At 46.4% G+C, this 24,818-nt stretch overlaps 3 protein-coding genes across 4 annotated transcripts; 2 read left to right on the top strand and 1 right to left on the bottom strand.

Annotated features, from left to right (window-relative positions):
- Positions 1-3,763: 3,763 nt before the first annotated feature.
- On the bottom strand, positions 3,764-9,375 carry LOC123060590 (nuclear pore complex protein NUP35). Its single transcript, XM_044483365.1, has 3 exons — positions 8,765-9,375; positions 5,190-5,301; positions 3,764-4,279 (listed from the first exon to the last, which is right to left on the bottom strand). The coding sequence occupies exons 1-3, from the start codon at positions 9,289-9,291 to the stop codon at positions 3,956-3,958; spliced, it is 963 nt and encodes a 320-aa protein (XP_044339300.1). The 5' UTR covers positions 9,292-9,375; the 3' UTR covers positions 3,764-3,955.
- A 106-nt stretch (positions 9,376-9,481) lies between these two features.
- On the top strand, positions 9,482-15,283 carry LOC123060591 (thioredoxin-related transmembrane protein 2). The gene is made up of 11 exons (XM_044483366.1): positions 9,482-9,738; positions 9,844-9,888; positions 10,214-10,270; positions 10,442-10,511; positions 11,679-11,720; positions 12,685-12,758; positions 12,921-12,991; positions 13,575-13,660; positions 13,827-13,927; positions 14,827-14,888; positions 14,973-15,283. The coding sequence occupies exons 1-10, from the start codon at positions 9,529-9,531 to the stop codon at positions 14,884-14,886; spliced, it is 816 nt and encodes a 271-aa protein (XP_044339301.1). The 5' UTR covers positions 9,482-9,528; the 3' UTR covers positions 14,887-14,888; positions 14,973-15,283.
- On the top strand, positions 14,979-23,049 carry LOC123060589 (homeobox-leucine zipper protein HOX29). Of its 2 annotated transcripts, XM_044483362.1 has the most exons (17): positions 15,264-15,347; positions 15,851-19,100; positions 19,221-19,330; positions 19,472-19,562; positions 19,660-19,755; positions 19,875-19,988; positions 20,083-20,166; positions 20,253-20,408; positions 20,502-20,576; positions 20,680-20,786; positions 20,881-21,073; positions 21,153-21,338; positions 21,430-21,507; positions 21,654-21,788; positions 21,876-22,195; positions 22,285-22,393; positions 22,491-23,049. In XM_044483362.1, the coding sequence occupies exons 2-17, from the start codon at positions 18,723-18,725 to the stop codon at positions 22,806-22,808; spliced, it is 2,550 nt and encodes an 849-aa protein (XP_044339297.1). In that variant the 5' UTR covers positions 15,264-15,347; positions 15,851-18,722; the 3' UTR covers positions 22,809-23,049. The 2 variants fall into 2 exon arrangements, with proteins under 2 accessions (XP_044339298.1, XP_044339297.1); XM_044483363.1 differs by lacking the exons at positions 15,851-19,100; positions 19,221-19,330 and adding an exon at positions 14,979-15,123 and having other exon boundaries at positions 15,259-15,347.
- The last annotated feature ends 1,769 nt before the right edge of the window (positions 23,050-24,818 follow it).

Below are 24,818 nucleotides of genomic sequence, written 5' to 3'. Positions count from 1 at the left end.
TACTACTATTCTCATAACCTTCTCGCAAAAAAAAAAGACTATCCTCATAACCGTTGAACCATAGGTTGGTTCGCTATTCAGTTCTCTTTTGACCTGAAGATAGAATAAGGCCCTGTTTGTTTAGGCTTTTGCTTCTACTTTTACAGCATTTTTACTTTGGCCAAAAAGCCATAAAAGCTCATAAATAGGTGTTTTTGGAGCTTTTATAGCTTTTGGAACTATATATTGCTATATTGAATCATCAAAAGCCATAAAGCCCCCAAAGCACCTATTTAGGATCTTTTATGACTTTTTGGCCAAAATGGAAAAGCTGCAAATATAGAAGCAAAAGCCCAAACAAACAGGGCCTAAATGCATTGGGGTCCTTAAGGAAAAAAACTATCTGTTAATTTATATTTTGAATTTTATTTTTTGCGTAAAGACCTAAAGTTATCACAAGTCATTACAAGCACATCTTTACAGAAAAAATACATCTAAATTCTTAGGGGTGCCGAAATCATCAGAAGAGGGGATGCGTAGCCTACGACGGGGACGTTGGTATGCATAAGGAAATTGTTGAGGAGAAGATAAAGAAAGGGTCTGGCGTTGTTTGACCGAGGTGCCGAGAAGCGAATTCCAAGCTGCGATAAATTACAAATTTACTTAAATTTTGAAGATGAATATAAAGCAAAATGAACATTTTTAGTAGAAAGATACTACTTACTCTGATCCAAATTAATTGGCGCAGCTTTATTACAACTTTACAAAGTTGATAGGATGGAGGCAATTATGTAGTTGTACTAAAGTTGTGTCAATTAATTTGGATCGGAGGGTTAGTACTAAACATTTCACAATGAATGCACCTTCGAGAGCAAAAATACCTTAAAAACCCTGTTGAACCATAGCATAGAGCTTTCTTCACATACAAGCATATGTTTCTTACAATTTGTTCTTTCTCCAACTTTAGCAGCCACACCGACCAACTAATTTAATAAAAACACACAATTTCTACACGGAGTTGTAGTGATTGGACTTGTTTGTATATATACCAACTTGACTTTTGCACACAGCCATTGAGTTTACCTGATGCAAGCATACACAAAAACAATTAGCCCAACAATTAGAATTAAACTAAACTCTTGTTAAAAATATATTAAAATTAAAGATTTAATGGTTCAACAGCATAGTGCATTATTTATGTAAATTATGCAATAGCTCATACGTAGTACATCTACACTTTTTTTTGCAGGTGATATAAGTACATCTACACCTTGATCTAAGAATGTACATACTCACGATTAGATACCAATAAAACCATAGTTGTATGGTTATGGTTAAATAAGATAATCATTCGTAGTATTGCCTCGTGCACGTATGTATACGCAAGCTATAACTACATGACCACGTACGGAATCAATCTTTTAAGCCATCCTTGTACTGTAGATCTGCGACAAAGAAATCGTCCAGTTAATTAAAACGATGGAGATAATCAATTCAAATGCATAAGTATAATTTAGTAACTAATTAGACGTGACCGGCCAAGTCAAGACGCTGAAGTTTGCGCCCATGGTGCCCGGCAGGTGCTGTCATCAGCCGCATTTCTGGCTACTGAGATTAATATGTCAACGTGCTCAGTACTATCATTTTTATTTGTGAAGCTGATTTGTCCCATTACAGAAAATTCCTCCCTAAGATGACGATAAATGGGACGCAAATGGCTCCGAAATTCAAGAAGGCTACGCAAGCAGTGCGTGCCCTTCTTTTTCTTTTGCGAAAAGTGTGTACCTTTCGAAAGTAACTTAATATTTGAAACCAGTGGCCGGCTGCAAGATAATTTTCTTAACATGATGTGATATTCCTTGAAAAACTGTTATACTGTACATAATGACCATATACTTTTGTTATTGTCTACCTTCTTATTAGTTTGCTGCGATGGCTTTCCAAGAACACTTTTTACTCCCCCACAAAAGAAAGAACACTTTATTACTTTTATATGTGTGGCTAGTTGCGAGCACAAGTATTTTGAAGCTGCAACAATAAGATCTTGATTGAATGAATTAGTACAGATATCTAAAACTAACTAATTCACAATGGAAAAGTGATCACATACCTAAAAGATAGTGTAGTTACACTATTTGTGGTGCAATTATCTTAGAATTATAATTATAACGGTTGCTTTTGCGCTTAATTGACAACCAATGTCTGTTTGGTTTACATGATTGTGAAAATATAGAAATACAGAAAACCTATGATCGAGATACCATGCCATATTAATTCCTATGGGAATTGAAAACACATGATTGATTCTATAATAGAAGTAGTTTTTCTGCACCTCAGAAATACATGTGGATTTTACTAAAAGATTAAGCACATAATATAGTTGTCATAGAAATAACAAAGAAAGCTCATGATGTTGCATTGAATAGGAATTTCCTTTGGATTTCCATGCAAAGTAGACCATAGAAAACCCCTATGCTTTTTTTTGGGCAGAATAACCCCGTGATTTCTAATCCTATTAACCAAAAGTTCTATAGAAAAGATTCCAAGGAACGAAATCCTCAAATATTCCTACGATATTTCTTTAAAACAAAGATGCCCAAAACGTCTCATTGACTCGGCTGTGATCAGGTCGTTAACTACCTCCTTTGACAGTGATTGCCCATCACTAATGGCCAAACTAATGACAAGCCCACAAGATTCTCCAAAAAAAAAAGACAAGGCCGCATCGCCCTTCCCGATTGGGTATTACTGCATTTGTTATTCAAGAATAGTGATTGGAAGCTGCCTTTTCGGTTGAGAGGTTTGTGTCATAACAAAATTCCAAATGGCCACGGTATTACGCATAAATTATCAATGTTTGGTCTATCAAGTACTAATACTATATGTTTTTAAGTACGTGCTCCCTCTGTTTCCACATGATTTTAAAATGTCCAGGATTGGCAAAGAGGACGATCTCATGTCTTTTATAAAATGCAGTGTTCCGTGTACGGCCTCCGGTAAAGACAGCCTTGCGGGAGACACTTGGCCGGCTGAGAAGACGTACAAAACTATTTTGAAGACGGAGGCGCTCCTAGATAATATTAGTAATGTTGTCTCAAAGAGAGAAAACTTCTAGCGTTTGATTCAATAGTACAAAAGATGTACGCTTTTGATTCAGACAAATGTTATTTCTGCAGGCGCAAGGATCCCAACGTGGCGGCTTCACACATTTTGCAGCCTGCGCTAGCCCACAATTCTGGAAAGATCTCAGTTTACTTTGCTGTACCAAAATAGTTTGGTTGACATTTCCGTGTACTTCATTTGTCATTGATTTGTTCAAAAGACGTGCTGAATTCTGACCTGGAGCCGCCAGGACGTACTTGATGTTGTTGATTATCGAGTTAATTACGTTTAATCAGTACTGCTATAAGCAGCATAGTACTACTCCCCGGCAAAAAATAGAGCATAGTAGTACTATTAATGTTGAGTTAGCGAGCTGGATTGACTTAATCGTGCCATGTCAACGAATGATCGACCGTCAGCTATTTCGGTTTGTCAAACCGTTTGCGTTCATACCCTAATCTTGAAGAATTCAGAATGTGTGCTGAAAGTCTACCGGGGAGCTGACTAACAAAGGTCAACCTCCATTTTTCTCCCTTTTCTTTTCTGTTCCTGCAAGATACAGAGAACAACAGAGCAGAAGCAAAGCCGGATCCGTTGTTTCCACCGGGGGAACCGTTCGCGTCCTGTTTCCAGGCCGACTAGACGTCAAGGCACCATCCCATTTTTCTGTGCTATATAAATCTTTCAGTAAAGACGTGTCCAACATTAGGCCGGAATCATTAAATTTCAAACACGCACGACGAATAGCACAGACATTGAACGAAAACGAACAGCAGGAAAACATATGTTATGGCAAATAACATCTACCATTGATCCCCACTTTGCCGTAATATCACCAACAAAATTCTTCCACAATCAGATTAGCCAACAGAATTTAGAGGCCAAACATAACGTCCATGACCTTGGACAGGACCGATTTCGCGGGCGAAGCGATGGCTCCGGACGCCCCGCGGTTGCTCTCGTTGCCGTTTTGCATGGGATTGCTCGGCAAAGGTGCCAACGCGTTCCTGGTGGCGAAACCGCTCGGCGCCACAGCTTGTGACGGAAATGGAACCGACATGCCACCGTTGTAGGTGTCGTCGGTGTTTTCATTCAGATACGGTCGCTGCCATGGATCCACTTGCTTCACCCCAATGATAAGAACACTGTTTAGCTGCTGGCCGTGCTTGGCCAGCGCTTTCTGCGCATCATGACGGCTCTGAAACATACAAAAGGAAATACAAATCAGCTATGAAACTGACCCACAACCAACAAGGGGCGGAACGGGGGTCTTAAAGTGGAATTTTGCATACTTCTACTAACTGTACATGTTTCAACTAGAGTACATTAGCAAGGCCCCACATAAAATAATTGATGGTAGGCAAAGCTTAGCACATCAAGGCACTGTGTCATAGTAAAGGACAATCAAACTACAGGGCAAAATTGGCCATTGTGTCCATCACCACTTCATATGATATGCTGATATAGTAGAGTAGGTGCACAGACCACAGAAGGAATTGTTTTGTCACTTTGCTTCAGTCTTCATTTTATTTTCATTTCAGAAACAAATGCATAAGCTAGCAAAGATTTGGTGTATTTAACTGCTTCTGTGATTTTGAATTTCCTTAACTGCTACTGTCATTTTGATACACCCATATGTTTCAGACTATCTAAAGTCGTTAAAGATTCTGAAAACACTGACACTGCATGTATCTATCTTGTGACAAAATTTCAAATGCAAACTCGATATGTAGCTCAATAAACACAAATGACAAATACAGTGCTGGCACTGGTAATGGGCCAAAAATTCACAGCCCAACTTGAATGAAATACTACTGACAGCTGGATTTGTAATTTTTTGTTTCTAGATTTGAGATTGGAATTTGGATTTCAAAACATGACATAGTTGACACATGTTGTGTCTCTGTCTTCAAATTTTCTTGAATTTTTTATGACTTTTGGAGTGGTATTTGCAGACAGAGTACCGGAGCACTCAAGTTTTTGAGGATACACCCTCACATGCAATGATATTAGAAGTATTACTTTCAGGCTAATATTTTCATTATGAGTAGGGAAAAATAGAGATCTTTTATAAGTATCAATGCTCAAACAATTCAGTACAAGTTTACCTGATACAAGATATGCATCCAGTTCGCATCCCTCGGACCAGGAACTTGTCTCAAGACTAACCCACATTTCTCAAATTCTCTCAGTACAAAGTTGGTATCAACCGGCAGAAAACTGGCAGAAACAAGGCAAGGAGCATGATCAGACACAGAATATATAAGCACATTTTAATCAGGACAGGAAAATTAATTAATGAACTAGATTATGCATTGGAGAATATCTGCTTCAAACAACATAGCTTAAGAAAATATATATTCAAGTACAACAATAATAATCATGTCTTTACATCGGAAGCTGAAAAGATGAGAGGGGTATAACTGGGACCGTGGGGATGCAATCTTATTGATATGTTCAAGGGACATCTCCATATGCAACGAGAGCATAGGTAGGTGTATCCAGATGTTATGTCTGACTCTATGTTTTTAAAGCGGTAAAGCGAAGCGAGGCGCTGGGGGGGCGCCTCACTGCTTAAGCGGTAAAGCATAAAGCGAGGCGACGCTTTAGACTGATCTGAAGCTAATGGGCAGTAGGAATTTAGGATAGATAACCATAGTAAGATACTGATTTATAGACACAACAAACTAGACTAAAGTACTGAATAGTAAGAGGAGGGGAGGAGCTGCAGCCGGAGAGGAGGAGGGGGAGGAGTTGTGGCCGGAGAGGAGGAAGCTGGTCCAGATCTGGAGAGGGGGCTGCTGCTAGAGGAGAGAGGAGAGAGCCAGAGGAGTGGTGGGGGAGGAGCAGGAGCTGCACGTTTTGGTCCCTCTTTTCCCTCCTCTTACTATTCACATGTGAGCCCAGTTTCCCGCCCTTTTGTTCCTGCCCAGACCAGCTTTCCCGCCTAAAAACTGTGTTCCCCTGCCTGGCATGTCTAAAGCGTCCTGTATGTGCTAAAGCGCCCTCCAGGACGCCTAAGCGGACGTTTCAGGGCATGGCCAACGCGCCACCGTGGACGGCTGCCCCAGCACTTGACATCACTCTAATCCGTCCACGTAGGCACAACCAGTAGCTTGCAGATCAAAGCGTGATCCTGCAGAGGAAGTAGCCTCCTAGTGACAAAAGCAAGAGAGAGAGGGCAAAAGCGATAGACGGTGTGAGCTAGCTCCTCCTTATGCATGTAAAGTAAGGTAAAAAGCAAGGCTGTATACGTTATACATGGGCTTGATGGGGCAGCTCTATGCATTGAGTGTTTGAGAAACTAAATGATGCCCCATCTATCTTTACTTAGGTGGAAGAGCTGAGGCATTAGGAAGGTGATGCCTCCTTTGTACATGCCCTCAGACGCTCTAAACTCTAAAGCGGACGCCTTAGACACAGAGCTAAAGCGACTTGGACGCCTTGAGCCTCGAGGGCGCTCTGACGTTAAGCGACGCTTTAGCGACGCTTTACAAACAGAGGTCTGACTATATACTATAGTGCATCATCCAACGTCTAGATGCAGAACTTACATAAGGTTCCTAAAACTATTTATTGCTAGATTACCAGCTGTTCTCATTGCTTAACCTCCTAAAGTAAGGCGAGGTGGCAAGGCTACGCCTTAGACATAGAAGGAACAGAGCAATCAAGCAGTTTAGCACGCACGAATATATTGCAAGGAAAAATAAGGAAGACCAAGAGATGGGCCACTACCTATGCACTTCCCTGTGGCCCAAAAGCCCATCTAGTAGACTCCTCCTGTGACCTAATTCCACTATCCTCACTCCCTACTACCTCATCACAGCCGCCACACACCTTCTGCTCTCTTTCCTTACTGTAGCAGTACACAACCCTAAAACTCCTCACCGCAGCATCCCTTCTTCCTCAACAGCAGAGTAGATCTGGCAAGGGAAGGCGACGGTGGAAGCAGGCGCATGAAGGGATGCTCGCCGGAGTGTTGGGGGATGGTGGGGTTATCGTCTTCAAGCCCCAGAAGCGGTCACAACGATGATGCAGCGAGAAACAGGCGCTAGCAGAGACCTCTGACGACAGTGGACCTTTCACTGAAGCAGTCGTACGTTTAATGTCTAATAAAGTGGGGCGGACACCGGATGCCTTACCATCCTGGGGCGCCTCAGCTACCACCTACTTTCAGATAAGCTAAGTTTCCACCAAATGTAGGTATCTGTATGACAGGGGCACAAATGATATTATGAGAAAGCATAGAAAACCATCATTCTTAGGCAGAAATAAATCCATCGAATATGGACATTAAATCACTCCCACTCACACAAGGTCGCAGAACGGTACACATAGCGAATAATAAGCTATCACAAAACCAACAAGTGTGCAAGGGTAGTACCAAATCGTAAATATACCGAGTAACTATATAATACAGAGAACATGTGCTAATCAGGAAATGCAGTCCATAGCCCAATACACATGTGAAATAACAAGAGAACTGTAACACTTTCTCATCAGACACAGCCGGGCATGGTTGTTTTGTAACAATTGGTATGTAAAACTTGAAAACGAATAGCTCTTTGACTATAAACGCCACAAAATCTGTGACAAATTTCATCAATCACAAATACTAAGAGATTTCCACAAGGTCAGCACTCAGCACATCGATGGCTCGAACCACCAAAATATAGTTTGGTCCAGAAAATTAGCGGAACTGAATTGGTTAATGTGTTCACAAGTTCGGTGATTTGGTCAGAGTCAGCAATAGCATAATAATGTGGTACTATGTCCCAAAATTATCATTCTTAGGCTAATGATCTTCCAAATTTCAACATGTTAACGATTGGACTTTGGGCCTCGGCTCTCCATCGTTCTTTTACATAGTACGATTGTTATTTGGACGTTGCTTCAAGCATTAAGCTGGAGAAATGAATGCAAATAATCATTTTAAGCAGTCTCTTGTTTTCAGCTAAGGTCATATAGCTAATCTTGGTATAAAAACACAATTATATCACAGTATGTTGAAACTGCATCAGCGAATCGGCACATGGTTCTTTTTTATCACATACAAGACATACATGATTCCCATTTTTTTGTACACTGATCCACTTCAGTCACATACCAATCAGTTAATGTGTTTACAAGTTTGGTGATTTGGTCAGAGTCAGCAATAGCATAACGGTACCATGTCCGAAAATTATCATTCTTAGGCTAATGGAGGACCTCCCAAATTCAACTTGTTAACAATTGGACTTCTGGCCTCAGTTGTACATCACTCTTTTACATGGTAACTTGATGGGTATTTTGATGTTGCTTCAAGCATGAATGTCAACAATCATTTTCAGCAGTCTATTGTTTTCAGCTAAGATCATATAGCTAATCTTGGTATAAAAAACATAATTACAGATTTAAAAGGGCACAGTATTTCAAAACTGCATCGGTGAAACACCACATGGCTCTGTCTCATGCCATACAACTCCTACAGGTGTACCTCATACAAGATATACTGGATTCCCAATTTATTGTGCACTGATCCGCTTCAGTCACTTACCAATCACTTAAACAACAACCCTTACCTCTAATTGCAACAAAACCTATGCATAGACATACACGACTATATGAATCGAACACCACAAATTTCCACCAGAAATCTAGTGCATTCTTCGTATCGGGGTAAGCAAGAGGAGAGGCGACATACCCAAAAACGGTGACCCATTCCTCCTCGTCGACCCGGCCAGTGGAGAGCACCGAATCCCTCGGCATCTCCGGGCGCGCGACCTCCCTGGGCGGCGGCAGCGTGATCAGCGCCACCTGCTGCTGCTGCTGCTGCGGCTGCTGTGCGGAGGCCGTCCCCGGGGACTGCTGCTGATGCACGACTCCGTCGACCGGGGAACCATCCCTCGCCTTCTCCTCCCTCGAGGGGGACCACCACGCCGCCGGGGAGGGGGAGCCGTTGGAGCGTTGCGGGGTGGAGAAGAGGCCCCCGCGAGGGGGAGGAGGCGAAGGGGACATGGCTGCCTGCGGAGGCGTGTAGGGCGGCGGCGAGGGGGAGTGGCGGGACAGGTCATCGAGGGAGAGCAGCGGGGGAGGCGGCGGCGGGGTGGAGGCCTGGGCCTCGCGGCGCACGGACGCCGGGGGCATGCGGAAGGACGAGGATATCGGGGACGAGAGGTCCCGCAGGAACGGCGACTGGTGCCGCCGGTGGTCCGGCCTGGTGGCGCTCATCGCGGCGGCGAGGAGCAGGAGGAGAGAAACCCTAGTGACGCGACCGACTGTCAGACTGTGGCTTTGGGTTTATCGAACCAAAAAAAAAAAACACGACGCGAGCGAAGGTGTAAGCAACGGCAGCTCACCGACCGGTGGGCCCCGCGACTGGTGGGGCCCACTTGAGGGTTGTTAGTAAGCGGGTTTACAGTGGAAGGCGTAACTGTTTCCGGTGTCAAAAAAGTTCGAACAGGCAAAATGGAGGTTGCGACGGCGACGGAGGCGTCGGCGCCGGCGGCGAGCGGCGGGGCGAGCAGGCGGGGCCACCCGTTCCCGTGGCTCGACGTGGCCATCTCGGAGCCCTACTACTTCCTCCACCTCATCGCCTTCTTCTCCTACTTCGCGGCCCGCACCACGGCGCCCGCGGCCGAGGACGACCCCGAGCTCCACAGCCGCCTCATCCGACGGGTGAGATCCCGCGGCCCCCGAGTCTAGATCCGGATCGCGCCGCCCCGCCGGTCCTTGAACTGTTTTGGCTCACGCGGATCGGCGTCTGTGCCTGTGTTTCTGCAGGAGATCCAGGCGGTGCTCGTGTTCCTGGTGCTCTTCACAGTGAAGGTACGGTATCTAATGACCACCACTAGTGTTTCAGAGTAAAGGTTTCCTTGTGCCGTAATGGAATTTGACAATTCGACTGGTTGGAGCACTAAGCTGCGTGTGAAATAGAGCTGGAAATGTACAGTTTCCACGCGATGCTAACCTGACCATAGTGCCACTATGTGCTATGAATCTATGATGCCCAGCAGTCATGATTTTAGCGATTTTCTGTATTTGCATTTGGGGTCAGTTAGGTCCCAGACGCAGGTCTCTCAAAAGCACTACTATGATTTGTATGAAAAATGAAGCTTGTAATTTGCTGACCAAATAAGTTGATGCTTAACAGATTGTGAAGGAGGAACACTGGGAAACATTCATCGCTGATTCATTGCTCTATGCAAAGGTGTGTTCATATGGAATGGCTGTGTTCTCTTACTTTGTTATCATGATCTCTGGTTTTTATATAACTTCTAGGCAAGGGCAAGCCAGGATACTAAAAATCATCGCTGTTCCTTACTACAGTTGATATTGCTGAATATCTTGATGCTCCTTATGTTCTTGTTTTGCTTTGCAGGGCCTCTTGTTGGTTGTTACTTTTGTTATCGATTATTGGTTGACCGTTGGCTACTTACTGGGATTTATTGGTATGCTTTTGTTTTTCTTCGGGTTTTATTGGTGTGCATTCTTATGAAGAGCAAAGTAAAATAACTATCGTGTTTTATATCACCACCCTGACAATACATTCAAGTTTTTGAGCACTTAATAGAGAATTTTCTTCCTGTCTGAATCTCCTACAGTGTTCATTCTGTGGTTAATATTTGTATTCATGCAATGCTAAATTTTATGCTGTATTAGACTCATCTCAATCATTTTCCAACATAACTTGTAGGCTATATCAGTTGATGTAGCAGTCGCTTAGTTTGATCGATGTTATGATGTAACCTTTGTACCCTTCAACTTTGTCCTGCATACTGAATCTGTCTATTAGTCTATTACTTACACTGCATCCCTGATCATCAAACACCCATCCAAGTTTGCAAAACAAAGCTGTAGCCATGAGATTAGTAGCACCAGACTATAAAAGACTATGAATGAATTAATAGTCAATAACTGCAATTGTTAAATTGTAGTTTTACTCAGTCAGTAATGAAAAAAAGATCACTCACTGTTTCCTACCGGAGCACTGAGGAGGAATATAAGTTATGCAGCAAGTGTCAGTTGCTACTTGCAATGTAATTTTAGCCCAAGCTCTTATCAGATTATCCATCCCTTGCTTGTAGCATAACATCGAGGCATAGAAATAGTACTCCTGATCAGGATCATATTCTGCAGGCAGGATGTGAACAATTTGATTTCCTTGTTATGTACCATGGCAAGACACTCCCAGGCCAGCAAGATCCGCATTGACTAGCTCTGATATGAGTTACATACCATGTTGCAATGCTGATGCCAGTGGCATTGCAGCAGTCACTACAGCAGAGCATCAAGTGTATTTTTGTGTGTCAAGTTATGAGCCATTATGCTAGTCATAGTAGGAAAGCATTGATACTGCCAAGGAGAAATATATCTGATATGGGGCACACTGGTTGTCGATTGCCTACTTGCTCCTCTTAGATTTCCTGATTTATTTAAGTCTTGATGCTTCTTAATATTCCAATTTCAAGATGTATTCAAATCATACCATGAATCCTATCCGAAGTTTTTCTTGGCAGTAAAGTTTGAGATATGCTTTGGATACAATTTTCATGCTAATCTAAACTGCTTCATTCGCCCATTTTAACCGTTGCTTACGTTTAGTTTTTCATTTGCAGTTATATATGCTATGGCTCAACAGCCACCTTATGATGGCCTAGGTACGTTTTACAATTATATTTTGAGTCATTTAATCATGGAAGTTATGTATAGTGTTGTCCCCCTCAAAAGAAAAGAAAAAAAATCTGTGTCGGCAAACTGTATTCCTAAAGTAAGATGATATTCCTTCAATTTTTATTCGTATCTTTTGTCTGCACCATTGATGTGATTATTCCGCTTCTTGGTAAGTAAACTTTAATCGATGCTTACCATGTCCCATTAGCTACTCATAGTTGCAAACCCGGTTCTGTCAGGTATATCCTATGCGGGGCACATTGGTTGTGGCTTGCCTACTTGAGAATCATCTGTCATAGCTAACGAGTGGATGACTTGTGATTGAGTTTTGAGACCAGGGGATGACATTATAGATAAATAGGCAATTGATGTGGCCTTTTTTGTTCCCACTTGTCTCAAAGACAGGAGTTTGGAACCCAGAATCACACTGGTATACTAGTACATGTTGTAGGATAACCCCAGTTCCTGAATTGCCACAACGTGGGCATTCTTCTTACTTCTTAGCGAGAATTATTGCAGCTGGAATTGTGAGGCCTATTCACTAATTAGCCTAAAAGGCCTTAATCTGAAATTGGTAAAGTGGATCATCTAAAAAAGTTAATTTAGCTGGGGATTACCAATATTGCAAACCTGGAAAAAATGCATGACAGAAGGTTTTGAGCCGGATCAAGATCATGAGTTGAATAAATTATGCTCACAAATTGGTTTCTAGCTTAACAATTTCGATCCTTTTACTATGCGTGAGTACCACTTTTCCTTAGGCACACCCATATGTACATCCAATTGCTAAAAACGTGGCACTGTAGAATCATATTCTTCTGTTAAGTGATAATACTGAATTAGTATTACACATACTCGCATTATTCATATTGATTTTATACTAATTTCAAACATCACCACACTTCTCTCTTAATTCGGAGATGAGATAAGATGTTCATTTTTTTTACTTAGGTCATTTAAATCATTTGACCCCGTTGCAACTGGAAAGCCTGCTAACTGAAGAGCCAACAACACGATTTTGGCTGGTAATTTCCTGTACTTATTTTTTTACTACATTTGCATTTCACTTTTGTGGTAGACTTCTGATAACATATATTTCAATCCCATATTATATGTTACTGCCTTCAGTGAGTAGGATCCTATTCAGAATTTGCTCATTGTTCGATTTGTTATTTAAATTTTAACAGGTTGAGTTCCGGACTTCCTTTTTAACACCATGTATACAAGCAAGCAGTGTCATGCCTGAACTCTCTAACATGTAAGTTATTTGGAGTTTCTTTTACTCCTTTTACAATTATTTTTGCACTTCTGAGCTCTGTATTTGTACAATAAGTCTCAAAACTCTCCAGTAAAATAGACTCTTTCCGTCATTATATTTGACAGTTTGCAGTAATTTACAATCTAGGGCTACTAGAGTTAGGTATTAGCTGGGCATTACTTGAGAGAGTTTGAGGTTGAGTCTTAGCTGGAAGCACAAGATATTCTTGTCATTTAGCTTTGCAGCCTCATGCCATTTGCATTACTTTGCTTCTGAAATACACTATTTTATTTTACTTCTTTTTTTGAAATGGATATACGCTATTTTACTGATTAGCGAGCTTATGTTTTCACAGTCAATATTAGTATGATTAGTCATTAGTGTAATAATCTATCAAATAGCTTTAGCTTGTTCTGAGCACAATATAAGTACTCCCTCCGTTCACTTTTGTAAGTCATTTCAGAAAACTCAAAATGGCTGTTTTGTACATTGTCTGAAATGTCTTCAAGGTCTTATAAAAGTGAACAGAGGGAGTAGTATTTTCCATATATTGGATCACGTTCTGATGATTCTTTTAATGCAGATACTCCAACAAGAACATTTCTTTTGGATTAGTTGATCTTGGGCATTTTCCAAATGCTGCAGCGAGGTTTGGAATATCCATGTGGGGTAAATCTTTAATTTTACTTCTGCCATCTATGCTCTTTTTTTCTTGGTTTGGATGGTCTACATTTCAGTCCTACATAATCGATGGACTCCTTACTGGATCTTGTTCAGAATGTGCTCAAGTCTTTCTTCCCACGAGGGTTACATTCTCTGTTGATTTCATTGACAGATCATCTTCCCACTTATATACTGTTTGACAAGGCGACCGAAGTTGCTCGGCTCCCAGAAATTGGAAACGGAACAAAAGTATTCGTGCCAAAAGTTACCAAGGTTAGTTTTCATCACTTCCATATTTTTATTATGACTTATGACTGAAATAAGTTCATCATCTCCCCCTTTTCGTGTACAGACTAATATGATATATCTTTGGAATATTATCTGTTCGAACAAACTGTCTTGTAGCAAGAGAATCAATAATGTTGTTATTTTCACAACTGGAGGAATAGCCAGAAACAAGTTACTTCTAGGCATATAGCCAAATCAAGTTTTGACATTAAGAATTAGGAATATGGTTGCTTTGTCTAAAGAGCTTCATTATTCTACTTCTGTACCTAATTTTGATTTGGCTGGTTATTCCAGTTGTGGGAAACCGGTAACCCCAGTTCCTGAAAAGAAAAAGGAAACAAATATAGTTGAGACAACCTAGTGAGGGTGGCGGACCTAAAACGAGGCCTACAGATACTAGCCCCTAGGGCATTTTCAGACAACCATGAGCTTCCTGCCTGGTCCCGAACTTGAACACAGGTGGGCTTGCATGTACTCACGCACCTCGCTGACTGAGCAACACTCTCCAGTTCTCTACCTCCCTGTTAAAGAAAAGGGTGGAAGTGAAATAGTTGAGATATGGCCGACCTAAAAAAGCTGTGAAACCTGATGATATGTGGTGCAATATGACACCACAGTCTCCTTTCGTTTTAGTTCCGACAAAATATCAGGGCTGGCTATCTGGCATTGTGCCTCAATCAAAGCACTGATTACCGAGATGTTAACACATCAAAGCTGCATCAATGATAGAGCTCCTGAAACTTCAGTTAGCTACACTGTCTTCCTCACTGACCTTATTGTCAAATTCAACTATATCAAGCATTAATGATGAGCTTCAACTATGTGGTATTGCTTTTGGGAGAGATGTATGATATAGTGATATTATGCCTATACCTTTCTTGCAGAAGCTTCTCTGCCAGCACTTTGATCTTGACAGGCGACTGATTGAATTCCTGTCTACCTAGTTGTAAGTCAGCCAGATATGACTTTCACTGTCCTTTTCATTTCACCATCTAGAGAACACCTGTCAACTGAATTCATCCTGTCGTAGGATCCATTGTCTATCCCAGGTGTGTCAAATTGAAGGTGACAATTCGGACAAGATAAATGGACCAGACAGTTGTGTGGAAGCGATTACTTCAAGGGGGGCATCTTCAAGCTTGTTTTATTCGATGGGTTTGGTCGCACCCATCCAATCCAAGGCCAGTATACTTTGTGGCGACAAATATGTTTTCGCATCTTACTAGTTACTACGACCTGTCACTTCTTGAATTCTGGAATGTTACTGCCCCTGTATAGATCTTGTAATGATTCGCCGACTATGCTTTCCACTGCAGTATCCAGACACCATTCGTTTCCAAAGTGCAGTGTGTCTCGGAATTTGTTTGGATCTCGGTGCCTTTTCCAAGCGGTAATGGCCTGCACGGTAGGCCATCCTGTCCCCCCTTAAACCCCGTTCCATTATCTGCCACATGCCCGATGCTTTTCCATGTGAATTCACATCTTAAATATGTGCTTAGTGCTCTCCTTGATAATCTTGATTGAAAAAATATAAAACTCAAAGCATTGCATTTGGCCACCGCCATTGGTAAGTGGGGGAAAAGTGGGATTTTGGTGGCATTGTTAACAAAAGCTGACTGCCCAGTGAGAGGAGGGATTGGTGGTGGGTTTAGAATAAGTCTGCTGGTTATTCAAAAGAAGGGGCGATGGGCTGATAAGATCACCAAAAAAATATTAGTTTTGCAAATCTGGGGAGGCCAAAGAGGACCATGGATGGGTGATTAGCTTAGAATAACACAAAAGGTGTGCATATCCAGGCCATGACACGTCAGACCCAGGTTAGGTGTTGGTAGTGGGATAGGACAAGCCCTAGCTTTTTAGCTTTGGCCGTTTTTAATACAAAAAATATATGTTTTCATATGTTTGCAGCAGAGTATCTCCTCTCCTCAGAGTGGAAAAGGAAGCATGGAGTATCTCCTTTTGAGTTTTGATATGAGGTAAAGTGTGGTCTTGGCAGGTGCCATGTGGACCAGTACTCAATAGTGGTTGGCTTGGAGCTGTCAAGCTGATAGCCTGCAACCCCCCTTTGTGGCTACCTGCATTAATACGATATCATTGCAGTGTAATGCAGATGGGAACTAGAGATCTATAACTTGTAGTGTGGATTCATTTAAATGACCAAACAAAAACCTAAACTGATATGTTTCTAGGCCCTTCTGATTGCGCATTCCTACAAAATTTCTATGAGGTGGCTCAATCTATGTGGAATATGATGAGAAATTTGAACTTGCTAGGCTAGATCTCTAGGAAACAATTTTTGTGCGCTGTTAGAGCAAACATCTTTCGAGGTCAATAGTGTTGTTTGTATTCTTATAGAATTGCGCTGCATTGCCACTCCTATATAGTTGCCATGTTTTTCTTCTTCGATTTCCCACATTTCAGAGTGGCAATGGTTTTGGTTCTAGAGAAAATGGACATAAATAGCAAATTTGTCAGTGTCCATACTACGTACTGGTTACATTTTTTATGTGTATAAATCCTGCATTCCAAATAGGCTCATACCATCCTGAGGATGGTAATTTGCTCCCAAATACTGCAGGGACGAGGAGAAACCCATCTAGCATGTCTGCAAAATCATAAAATAAAACCTCACTCATGAAATTCGCCTGCAAATTCATGAAGGTAGACCCACCTGGAAAATAGGATCATATAAGACCCATTTTAAGAAAGTATCACATGCAGAATCGGAGCTCCTCAGTTGTAAAAAAGAAGAGAGAAAACAGTACTTCGAGCTATGCCAGAATTTTATTATCTACCTAAAGAGTCATGAAGTGAAGCATTTAACGGAAATTCTGCATAGTGAATATGCCCACGCATTTTTCACAATTAATAAAAAATTGCCCGGGTGTTTGACGAGTGCCTGAAGCCTTGTGAAGAGGTAGTAGTAGTAGTAGTAGTGGTAAAAGACATGGTGTTTGAAATGATCGCTGCCCGTTCTGGAACCGCGAGACCAGGATGGAGCAAAGCAGTAAAAAAGAAAGAGGCGGTAAAAAGAAGCGTTGCAAAGAAAGAAAGGGAAAGCCTGGGCGGATTTTCACCGACGCCGTGGTGTGTTGCTGAGATATACTGACACGGAATCTGTATGGGGCGGATGGGAGTCCAAGATGCGCAACGCCGGCTTTAATCAGGCTCCAATTGCCGAGGAAAATCCGCTTTCCCGCGCACACACAACCCGACCCGTTACGTGTTTTACTACTATACCAAAGGAGATGAGATGAAAGCCTCTCTGCCCCCCGTCTCCAATCTCGAGGAAAATTCTCTGGCTCTGATCAGGTACCGCTGCTTTGCTCTTTGGAGCAGCCTCCTGCTCTCTTGCTTTGCCTTCAGAAACGGCTATCAGATCATCGAAGGAAAATCGAAATAGCACTAAAATCGCACACAATTGTTAGAGACCTTGAACGCTGAAGAAATCTGGATTCATTTCTGGACCGCCGAAGGGATGTATATTTTTTGTTTTTGTTTTGTTTTCTAGAGGAGTTTTGAGTGTTTCTATGGAAGAGGGATCAGGGGAGAGATGCGGCACGCCCAAGAGGGCCATATAATTAGCGAACTTACGCAAACCCACGAGGAATATCCGCGGGCGATCTCCAGGATCGAGAGCTCACGCCCTGGCTCAGGGGGAATGTCTCTTGAGCATAGCGCTCGCGGAAATATTGAAAGGAGGAGGGCAGCAGGGAAAAGATAAAGGAAAAGGGATTCCTTTAGCCATCGCTGCTGCTGAATTTTCCAGTTGTTTTCTCTGTCTGTGCGTGGCGCGCGCGACAAAGGAAAAAGATGCAGCTTGTATTCTACCGATAGAAAAACAGGTAAAGAAGAAAAAAAGATAAGTAAAGCCTCGAATCTGCTAAAGCATGTGCGGAAAGCTTCCAGTTAGTTGCGTCCGCAAACTAGTGTGTAGTGGTCCGTTTTTTTTTTTTTTTAAAGTTAAACTACGGTACTGATTCTAACTGGGAATGTGCACAGCACACTCTGATGATCGGGTATTTCTGATAATCCTCGCTAGCTCCAAATAGCTTCTGAATTTTAATTACTGACAAAAGTAATGTGTGTAGCATGTTTGGATGGGTAGTTTCGCCGGATTCTATGGGTGCTGGACTGTTTTTTTGTCTGTAAAATTTATGCGAAATTCGAGTGAAATCCCTGCATCCTGAATGGTTTACTGTTGTTGGCGGAGGACACGAAAAATGCCGGAATCGGATTGGATGAGCCGGCACGGAGTTGAAGTGTTTTCTTTCTTTCTTTTCTGCAAAATCCCTGCGCTCTGAAGACGGATGGTTTAACTGCTGCTGTAGGTGGGGGAGATGAGATGAACAAAAACTATGGCGGACGGCCGGGAATGGGTTGGATGAGGCCGCACGGAGCTTTCCTTTTCGAAATTTAATAGCACGCGCGCGCGGTTGGTTCGATCGGTCGACCGAGTTTTTTTCCTTTTGCTTCTGCCTTCTTTAAAGAAGAAGCGACACTACAGCTCGTCGACCCAAAAAGCACGGCCCTCCTTGTGCTTGCCGATGCCCGGCCACTAGCTATCGGAAATTAAGCTAAGCGAGCGGCACCGGCACCGGCGCTCCGGCCATGGCCTCTCGCGCCCTCCCACCTTCCCCATGCTAGCCACATGCCCCACCACCTAGGCCTTCTTCCTCACTCCACTCTACTAGTCCACGTACGTACCCTTCAACCAACGGCTGCAGGGTAGAGAGAGGGATAGGTAGGTAGACACGTACGTACTTGTGGGTAGGTGCCGATGGTGACGGCGCGGGAGGCGAGGGAGGCGGCGGCGGCGGCGGCCATGGACGCGAGCAAGTACGTGCGCTACACGCCGGAGCAGGTGGAGGCGCTGGAGCGGCTCTACTACGAGTGCCCCAAGCCGAGCTCGCTGCGGCGGCAGCAGCTGGTCCGGGAGTGCGCCGTGCTGGCCAGCGTCGACCCCAAGCAGATCAAGGTGTGGTTCCAGAACCGCCGCTGCCGGGAGAAGCAGCGCAAGGAGTCCGGCCGCCTGCAGTCGCTCAACCGCAAGCTCGCCGCCATGAACAAGCTGCTCATGGAGGAGAACGACCGCCTCCAGAAGCAGGTCTCCCACCTCGTCTACGAGAACGGTTACTACCGCCAGCAGACGCACAGCGTACGCCCTCCTCCACCTCCCCCGTCCCCGGCGACGATGATGAGCCCACCTCCCTTGTTGCCGCCGCCGCGAGCTCACGCCTTTACTCCTCCTCCTCCTGTTCTCCCGTTGCCGTTGCAGGCGGGGCTGGCCACCACGGACACGAGCTGCGAGTCGGTCGTCACCAGCGGCCAGCAGAACGGCGTCGTCGTCGTGCCGCCGCCGCCGCCCCGCGATGCCAGCCCTGCTGGGTACGTTACTTGTGTTCGGTCCTTGCAGGAGGCCATGTTCATCTCTTTGCTTTTGTTTTCTTTTCCTATATATGTATAGCAGCCAGCTAGTTTCTGTGTGATGTGTATGCATGGATTTTTAGTACTGCTGGTTTCCTGCAGATTGATGTCCATCGCGGAGGAGACATTAACGGAGTTTCTGTCCAAGGCCACCGGAACCGCCGTCGAGTGGGTCCAAATGCCTGGGATGAAGGTCTCTTTCCTCTCAACTCCCATCAGTTTCCCTCTTTCTGAACTTTCAACTTCTTGCTTGCATGGTGTGCTCAACCAACCATTCGTGTTGTCTGCAGCCTGGTCCGGATTCCATTGGAATCATCGCCATCTCGCATGGCTGCGCGGGTGTTGCTGCGCGAGCTTGCGGCCTCGTAGGCATGGAGCCTGCCAAAGTAAGCTCATTGCTTTCACCTCTTTTTTTTTGGACTATTTCCTTGCTTTCACTCCACTACACCTCCCCGCTTTTAGTTTTGTTAAAATCAAAGAGTGTTCCTGACTGTTGCCGACTCAGGTTGCCGAAATCCTCAAGGATCGGCCACTGTGGCTGCGTGATTGCCGCTCTATGGAGGTAGTAAATGTGCTGCCTGCTGGTAGCAATGGCACGATCGAGCTGCTCTACATGCAGGTAGGAACAGCCTCGTTAACTCTCCCATGAGTCCATGACAGACCTTAGCTGATACCCTGTCATGAACTTCACATCTTTTGCCATCTGTACGCAGCTCTATGCTCCGACGACATTAGCACCAGCTCGTGACTTCTGGTTGATGCGGTACACCTCCATTCTTGATGATGGAAGCCTAGTGGTGAGTTACTGATCATCGACCGTTCATGTCCAATTAGTATCATTGCGTGTTCATGCGTCAGCCACCTGACTGTTTTTGCTCTAAAGGTATGTGAAAGATCACTCAGTACCAAGCAAGGAGGCCCCAGCATGCCCCTTGTGCAGCCTTTTGTTAGAGGTGAGATGCTTCCCAGCGGGTTCTTGATCCGGCCTAGTGATGGTGGAGGTAGCGTGATTCACATCGTTGACCATTTGGACCTGGAGGTAATAACAATTCAGCAACAAATGACAAACTGTTTCTTTATCTAGTTTAACTATCACAGAAAACTAAGCAAGCTACTTTGCGTTCGTGCACAGCCTTGGAGTGTGCCTGAAGTTGTGAGGCCGCTGTATGAATCTTCTGCCATGGTGGCCCAGAAGATGTCGATGGCGGTACTATAACATGGACTATACTCTATTTTTATTGCTCTTGATAACACTTCATGCTTACGCATAAAACATTAATATTTGGAGTAACACAATTTTGCAAATCCAGGCCTTGCGCTATCTCAGACAAGTTGCTCATGAAGATACTCATTCTGTAATCACTGGATGGGGCAGACAGCCTGCAGCCTTGCGGGCTCTGAGCCAAAAGCTCACCAGGTTGGGCTCTTGAACAGCACAGGCAGATTGTAGATGCTCCTTATCATGAATCTGTTTCAGTAAAGAGTGTAACTGATTCCGCACCTGTTTTCAGAGGTTTCAATGAAACTCTTGGCGGGCTTGCTGATGATGGATGGTCCGTGATTGAGAGCGATGGCGTAGATGATGTTTGTATCTCTGTTAATTCATCCCCGAGTAAATTGATGAGTTGCAACGCAACATTCAATGATGGACTGCCCATGGTTAGTACTGGTGTTCTTTGTGCAAAGGCGTCGATGTTGTTGCAGGTTAGTTTCTTTACACACTTCAAGTTTGTTTTCCTGAAAAAGAGTCTGATATTAACATTGGTTCTGATAATGATTGTAGGATGTCTCACCACCATCACTACTGCGGTTTTTGCGGGAGCATCGGTCGCAGTGGGCCGATAGCAGTTTAGATGCATTCTTTGCTTCCGCGCTGAAACCGAATTTCTGCAATTTACCTATGTCTCGTCTTGGAGGATTTAGCGGCCAGGTTATACTTCCATTAGCGCACACGTTTGACCCTGAAGAAGTAAGCTCCTGGTCTTCTGTAAATTTTACAAACCCCTGCCTCATAGTATCCTTCTGCTCCATGTTTTAACTGCGCGATTTATTATCTTCAGTTCTTGGAAGTTATCAAGATAGGAAATGCCAGTAACTATCAAGATACATTGATGCATCGTGATCTTTTCCTGTTGCAGGTGAGTTTTGCTTCTTAATGCCATTTTTTCACTACCTAACCGAACGAGATAACCTGATGCACATATTCTCATCAATTTGCTCATCTGAGCTTTTGGGAAAATAATTTGTCTCCTTTGTAAATTTGTCCTCTGGATTGAATTGGCAGATGTACAACGGGATAGACGAGAACCCCATGGGCACTTGTTCAGAGCTTATCTTTGCACCCATAGACGCATCTTTCAGCGATGATTCTCCGCTGCTGCCCTCCGGTTTCCGCATCATTCCGATCGACTCCCCTCTTGTGAGTAGATTTCACCCAAATATGAGACAACATCTCAGCTTGAGACCGTCAATTTAATTCTCTTCTTGCTGCATGTATGTTTCGCAGGACACGTCTAGCCCAAACTGCACGTTGGACCTCGCGTCCACCCTCGAGGCTGGAACACCCGGAAGCAGGATAGCCGGTCACTCCAGGAGTGGATCGAAGGCTGTCATGACGATCGCGTTTCAGTTTGCCTTCGAGAGCCACCTGCAGGACAGCGTGGCGGCCATGGCGCGGCAGTACATGCGCAGCATCATCTCGTCGGTGCAGAGGATAGCGTTGGCGCTGTCGTCCTCGCACCTCGTGCCGCATGGAAGCTCTCGCCTCCTCCCCCCTGTTACTCCGGAGGCGGCCACGCTCTCCCGATGGATTGTCCAGAGCTACAGGTCTGTAGTCTTGCGGTTATCATGGTATACCAGGGTGTGTTCGGTTAGTTTGTGTTTTGTCCTGATGCTGCTGGGTTGATCGTGTCCAGATTTCACTTCGGCGCCGAGCTCATCAAAGCCGCAGACGCTGGCAGCGGCGAGTCGGCGCTCAAGGCCCTCTGGCACCATACCAGCGCCATCCTATGCTGCTCTCTCAAGGTACTGTTACAGGGTTTTACTCACCTTGAACTGCTTCTTTCAACACTATGGTCTGTTTGTTATCGCTGACTCGATCTATGGTGCTGTGACGGTGCAGGCGATGCCGGTGCTGACGTTCGCGAACCAGTCCGGGCTGGACATGCTGGAGACGACGCTGGCGGCGCTCCGGGAGATGACCATGGACAAGGTGCTGGACTGCGACCAGGGGAGGAAGGGCCTGCTGTGCGCGGACCTGATGGCGAGCGTCGCGGAGCAGGGGTACGCGTGCGTCGAGGGCGGGACGTGCGCGTCGAGCATGGGCCGGCCGGCGTCGTACGGGAAGGCGGTGGCGTGGAAGGTGCTCGACGACGGCGGCGCCGGCGCCGGCGGCGCCCACTGCGTCTGCTTCGCCTTCATGGACTGGTCCTTCGTTTAGTCGAGGGGGCCGATCGTTTGTTGTCGCTGTTGTTGCCAAGTCTCGAGCATCGGACCTGAGTGCGTAGTAACTTCGTGGGACTGTTGGGTGCGCGGTACAATGTTTGGATCGATGGCGGTGTTCTGTACGGATTGATGGTGCGCCGAGATTGGTGATGCTGTTTGCTTGGTCTGTACTACTTACATTTCCTCCTTTTATCTTCTACTCTATCTACAAGCAATGGGTACAACTTAGAAGCGGACGCACATGCTCACACCACCACATGTACCATCATCAGACCATCGTCAGACCATCCGGCGACCGTCGGTTCTATTAGAATTGCACGGTTGTAGAGATGCCTTATCCCGATAGCCAAAGGAGCTAATCACCCGTGTAATAACTCCCTTCCTAAATTCCCCTGGCCGCCGGTGCCGCTCCCTTGCCCTCCGTCGACCCTGCTCCCCTGGCCGGGACCTCGCTGCCTTCGCCTTCCCAGGCTGTTGCCGCCCCCGCCGCGACTGTCGCGCCGCTGCGCTGGGCCGATTTGGCTGAGGACGATGACACCGCTGCCGGCCGCCCCATCGTCCGGCGAGACCTGCCGGCCCGCCGCGTGGCGCCTCGGCCTGGGCTGGTGGCCTCACCGCGGCACGGCTGCCCGTCCTCCCCTTCGGCTTGCCGGCCTCCTCCTCTCCCCCTCCTGCTGACCCCGCGCAAAAGGGCCTCCCTTGGGTCTAGGACCGCTCGCCACCGCCGCGCTCCGGCGTGGGGTGTCGCGGGGCGGTCCGACCTGGGCAGTGCTCGACGCTCTTGGCGCCCCGCCGCGGTCACCGGCCGGCCTGCCGCGTCTTCGCCGGCGGCTGCTTCTTCGGTGGTCGGTCGTCGTTCCCCCTTCCGCCCGTTCATAGCCGCGTTTGGATCCTCCTCGCTCCGGTTCTCCCCCTCCCAGCCCCTCCGCCGCCCTTGGCTCGCCGTGGTACCTAGGTTGACGCCGGCGCCGGCCGCGGTGGTGGCCGCAGCGTCGGGGGAAACCCTAGGTGCTGCCGCCCCGCCCCGCTGGCTGGGCCGCGCCGCTGTGGGCCAGAAGGCGCCTGGGCCTGGCGCTGGGCCCCCACCTGGTGCGGCTACGCCTTCGGGCCAGCCCACTTTGGCGCGTTCCTGGGCCGGTCCGACCGGCCCGGCGATTCGGCCTATTTTTGACGCCGAGCGGTTTCCCCAGGCACCCCATCTCGCCCCCTCCCATCTCTGTTCGAACCCTAGCCCGCGCCCCATCCTCCCTCGCCGCCGGCGACGTCCCCCCTCCCCGCCGTCGCCCCCCGCTGGCATGACCTGGGACTGGCATGACGCGGCCCCGCGGCCCAAACGCCGCGTTGATGAGCGCAGGCCCGACGACGCCCGCGTGGACGACCGACGTGATGACCGGCACAACTCCTCCCGCCCCTCCCCCGACGCCCTCCGTCATGAGGCCGACCTCCGCCGGCAACTCGCTAGCCGCGGTGACCGCCGGTCGCCTCCTCGCGAGACTCGCCGGTCCCCTCCTTGCCGCTCGCCCGGCCGGTCGGACCTCCGGGGCCGGTCCCGTTCGCCGCCTCCCACCTCCGAGTGGCGCGACCAGCGCCGCCTCTCGCCCTCCCCGGTTCGCCGGTGGGACTCCAGTCGATCCCCTGCGCGCTCCGGTCGCCCCCGGTCTCCTGACCGCTCCCAGGCCGCGGCCCGGCAAGGCCCTCCGCCCCCCGCTGCCCAACCTCACCGGTACCAGCCCCCGCGGGCAATGGCGCGGGTCGGGGCCGGCCGGGCGGCAAACGCAAGAAGAAGAGGGGTTTGGGGCGTGCCAATGCCGCAGCCCCAGCCATTGGTTCTTCTCGGGACCTGGCGGCTTCCACCACAACGGCGCTTCTCCCTGATGACCGCATCTCCGACCTCGTCAAGTGCTTCAATTGCGGCCTTTCCGGCCACTCCCAGGTCGCTTGTACTCGTCCCTAGGGTTGCTACCTCTGCTCGGATCCTGACCACCCGGCGATCCTGTGCCCCGAC

Source organism: Triticum aestivum, chromosome 3A, assembly GCF_018294505.1.
Source record: "Triticum aestivum cultivar Chinese Spring chromosome 3A, IWGSC CS RefSeq v2.1, whole genome shotgun sequence".
Lineage (NCBI taxonomy): Eukaryota > Viridiplantae > Streptophyta > Magnoliopsida > Poales > Poaceae > Triticum > Triticum aestivum.
Note: the sequence above shows the minus strand (reverse complement) of the source record. Positions and strands in the feature narration are given on the sequence as shown.

Coding starts and splice junctions, on each gene's coding strand:
- LOC123060591 (XM_044483366.1), top strand. CDS start 9,529: ATGGAGGTTGCGACGGCGACGGAGGCGTCGGCGCCGGCGGCGAGCGGC. Junction 9,739..9,843: donor ACAGCCGCCTCATCCGACGG/GTGAGATCCCGC, acceptor GTGTTTCTGCAG/GAGATCCAGGCGGTGCTCGT. Junction 11,721..12,684: donor GCCACCTTATGATGGCCTAG/GTACGTTTTACA, acceptor TTTTTTACTTAG/GTCATTTAAATCATTTGACC.
- LOC123060590 (XM_044483365.1), bottom strand. CDS start 9,291: ATGAGCGCCACCAGGCCGGACCACCGGCGGCACCAGTCGCCGTTCCTG. Junction 5,302..8,764: donor GAATGGGTCACCGTTTTTGG/GTATGTCGCCTC, acceptor TGTTTCTGCCAG/TTTTCTGCCGGTTGATACCA. Junction 4,280..5,189: donor GGATGCATATCTTGTATCAG/GTAAACTTGTAC, acceptor TGTATGTTTCAG/AGCCGTCATGATGCGCAGAA.
- LOC123060589 (XM_044483362.1), top strand. CDS start 18,723: ATGGTGACGGCGCGGGAGGCGAGGGAGGCGGCGGCGGCGGCGGCCATG. Junction 19,989..20,082: donor TCGAGCTGCTCTACATGCAG/GTAGGAACAGCC, acceptor ATCTGTACGCAG/CTCTATGCTCCGACGACATT. Junction 21,789..21,875: donor TTCCGATCGACTCCCCTCTT/GTGAGTAGATTT, acceptor TATGTTTCGCAG/GACACGTCTAGCCCAAACTG.